Source organism: Benincasa hispida, chromosome 7 (genome assembly GCF_009727055.1).
Source record: "Benincasa hispida cultivar B227 chromosome 7, ASM972705v1, whole genome shotgun sequence".
NCBI lineage: Eukaryota > Viridiplantae > Streptophyta > Magnoliopsida > Cucurbitales > Cucurbitaceae > Benincasa > Benincasa hispida.
The window spans coordinates 7040604-7043986 of NC_052355.1; the positions used below are offsets into that span (position 1 = coordinate 7040604).

At 34.7% G+C, this 3383-nt stretch overlaps 1 protein-coding gene across 1 annotated transcript in view; it reads right to left on the reverse strand.

Annotated features, from left to right (window-relative positions):
* Window positions 1-3115, reverse strand: part of LOC120080823 (uracil-DNA glycosylase, mitochondrial) — an 8258-nt gene extending 5143 nt beyond the window's left edge. The window contains exons 1-3 of the mRNA XM_039035472.1: window positions 2341-3115; window positions 1647-1677; window positions 658-793 (exon numbers count right to left, since the gene is read on the reverse strand). Coding sequence (XP_038891400.1) covers window positions 658-793; window positions 1647-1677; window positions 2341-3114 — 941 coding nt within the window. The 5' untranslated portion in view covers window position 3115. The remainder of the gene's footprint in view (window positions 1-657; window positions 794-1646; window positions 1678-2340) is intronic.
* Between the last annotated feature and the right edge of the window lie 268 nt (window positions 3116-3383).

Below are 3383 nucleotides of genomic sequence, written 5' to 3' on the forward strand. Positions count from 1 at the left end.
CTTATATATATGTATATATATATATATATATATATTAATATATTGGTTCAAATGGTTACGAATATTTGGATAGTGTATGATGATATTGGGTTGATAATATGAACGTAAGGAAGGTGAAGTGGAAGTATATGGTGTTGGTAAAAACCTAGACAAAGTAGAAAATTTTAAGTAGACAGTCTATGATCGATGTTGGGATCTTTGTCCATTGTAGATGGTTTTGTACCTTTCCAAAAAATCTCCAAGGACTCTCATACCAATTGATGGAGTGGAATTGTGATTTGCTAAATCATAACCAAACAAGAGAAACTCATCCCAAAATCTGAGAGAACACTGTCTAAGAACAAAATGTTATTTAGTTGTAAAAGAAGTTCTACTTCAAAAGCTTCCTTACAATCCTAAAAGGTGGCCATTTGCAGCCTTCCAATAAAATATACAAACAAAGGATTAAATCCAAAATATTAATGAAACACTAGTAAATCTAAAAGTTAACAAAAATGCATAATATATGCAAAACATTTAATCAAAGGTAACTGATTTTATTTTTTCAAAAAGAAAAATCAAAAGGTTGCTGTTTATATTTGATTCTGTAATTTTGGTTCTTCCTCAAGTCATGCACTCCCTGTTAGAACTAATATCATACGATAGAAGTAGAAGTACCTCAACTTTGCTTGCGCAGAGTTCCCCCAAAGTAGAAAGACAATCCCTTCTTTCTTTTGTGATATTGTCTTGATGACAGCATCAGTGAATTGTTCCCATCCTTTCTTAGCATGAGAATTGGCTTGATGCTTTCGAACTAAACCGGTAAAACCAAAATATTAATCAATACGTAAATGCAGGAAGCATGTATTGTTACCTAAAAATAGAAGAATGTAGAACTCTTATTGATGAATTTTTTTTTTTTTTTTGGAACTCTTATTAATGATTGACACTCATGAGATAGAACAAGAAACTTCACCCTTTAAAGTGTTCCTCCTCAAGCAGTTAAGTCCATTGAGTGTCTATGCAAAGTCTTGTTTTCCGTTTGTTTTCAGTTGTTAGTTTGGTTATAGCAATCTTGGAAAGGGCACTTTGACTTTCTTCGGATCTGATGTTGGTTTTTTATGATGGCTATTTTGGGAACTGGAGCATTAGGTAGCTTGTTGCTTCCATCACAGTAATCTTATGTTACAAGTTTAAAAAGTTCTTTTTTAAAGATCACCCATTTTGCAGCTTGCTTTATCTTATCCTAGGAAAAGGTGTGCAGTTTTTAAGAGCAAGTTTGGTAAGATAATAAATTTGCTTCAGTCGTTGCTAATCTCAGCTCCAAGAGCTAGCTTCTAGCTTTGAAGATATGGCTATCTATCAGCGTTGTGGCTCTTTGTGACGGTTTGGTGATGTTTGATGAGTTTTTGGTTCAATGTGGTAGATGCTGCTGATGGCATTAAAGTTTGCTATTATTCTTTGGAGCTGGACATTTAAACTGTTGTTTAGCTATTGCAAAGCTTTTTAGATTGTCAACAGTTACTCACGATAAAATATTTGTTTAAAAACAACCACAGAGAGAAAAACAAAGCATTTTGCATAATACCTTCACCATTACTATACTGTTTTAAAAAATAGTAGACTGGAAAAAGGTGTGAAACTTCAGGTGGAAAGAAGAATATTACCTGAGAGAACAGTATTCAGCAACAAGACTCCCTACAATGTATATAAAAATCATTTTAGATAATAGAATAATGAAAGAGACACTAGATTCACTTCAAATACATTCTAGCAAAATAAGTTCTTCAGAAAATAACTAATCATGCATCTTTCCATGCAGAAAAATCTCCCGGATTGATAAACTTATCCTACGAAGCCATACATGCCAATATTCATAAGAGTAATGTCATGACAAACCTCACTTAGAATGTTTTGCCAATAATAACAACACAATATCTCAACTTAGAGAAGTCACCTAGTAGCAACCCAAATTCTCGACTTGTTAACAAGTTTTTTAAAAACATAATAATAATAAATAAATTGAAACCAGCTTAGCTTATTAGTTGTCTTCAGAAGTAATATTTTTAATTAAAGAAAAGGCATTCCATATCAGAAAATATTTCCTCATTCCCTTATCGATCACCAAAATCACAACCTAGTGATGAACCATATCCATTATATAATCCATCTGTTCCAAACCAATTTTCACATAACTTTCATCTAATAATAAATAAGAAGACATGTACGCCATATACTTTTAACCAATGGTAGGTAGCATTGCAGCACTAAAATATTGACAAGACCAATATATTAGAAGTAGCTACATTTAAGTATGCATATCTAAGTCTACAGAATAAAGAAAATGAGAGACAAAAACACCTGAACAGCCCATTTCTCGAGATTTCCATGGGATGGGATGGAACAACCAAGATCATCCTTCAGTTCCTTGAATATGTTGAGAAGACTAGATGGGATTTTAACACCCTCAGGAACAGAAAATGAAAGACCCATAGCTTGACCAGGCCCATGATAAGGATCTTGACCAAGAATAACGACTTTGACCCTATCAAAAGGGGTAGAATTCAGAGCATTAAAGATCAAAGATGGAGGAGGATAAATCGGGACACCACTGCTGCAAATCTCCGTCTGTACAAATTTGCAAAGATTAACAGCATAGGGCTTCTCAAACTCTCCTGGAAGGGCTTCGAACCATGTTTCCTCCACCAAAAGATCCTCCAACTTCATACATCCGTTCTCCCATTTGGAAACCCTATCTGAGACAATTTTCAGATTGCGCTTCGATCTGGCCATCCATTTGTTGGTTTCCATGCGGGATTTCTGAGCGGCAGACATGTCGATGGAGAAGGAAGCCAATGTGAGCTCTGAATCGCATTTCTCGTCCGTGGTTGCCAGGGTTTTCAATGTCTGTGAGGTTTTTAAGCGTTTGGAAAGCGCTGGCTGGAAAATGTCGATTAGGGTTCTGGTTTTGGATGAGAGTGAAGCTGAGGAAGAAGCCATTTTCGGTCTGGTTGCTCGAGCTTGGTCGACTGGAGTGGGAGTGTGCTTCAATGGCGGGAACCAATGGAGAATCCCGCTAAAAGCTTTCCTCTCTCCACGCTGGTTTGAAATTTGATCGTATAGGATATGCGTCATTCTGTCCATTTTGACCTTTGTACGGATGACTAAGGGTAGATTGGGCAATGCGAAATAACTCATTAAAATAATGACTAAATTATAATAAACGCTCTAATTTAATCATTCTTTTTTAACGTACCCATATAAAAAAATATATTCTAGAACTTTTAAAAATTATAAAAATATCTTCGAAATTTCAAAAATAATTTAAAAGTGTCGCTGTCGATAGTTTTAGATCGAAATCATTGAAGTTTTATTTCAAAAATATCCTTAAATTTTTAAATGTT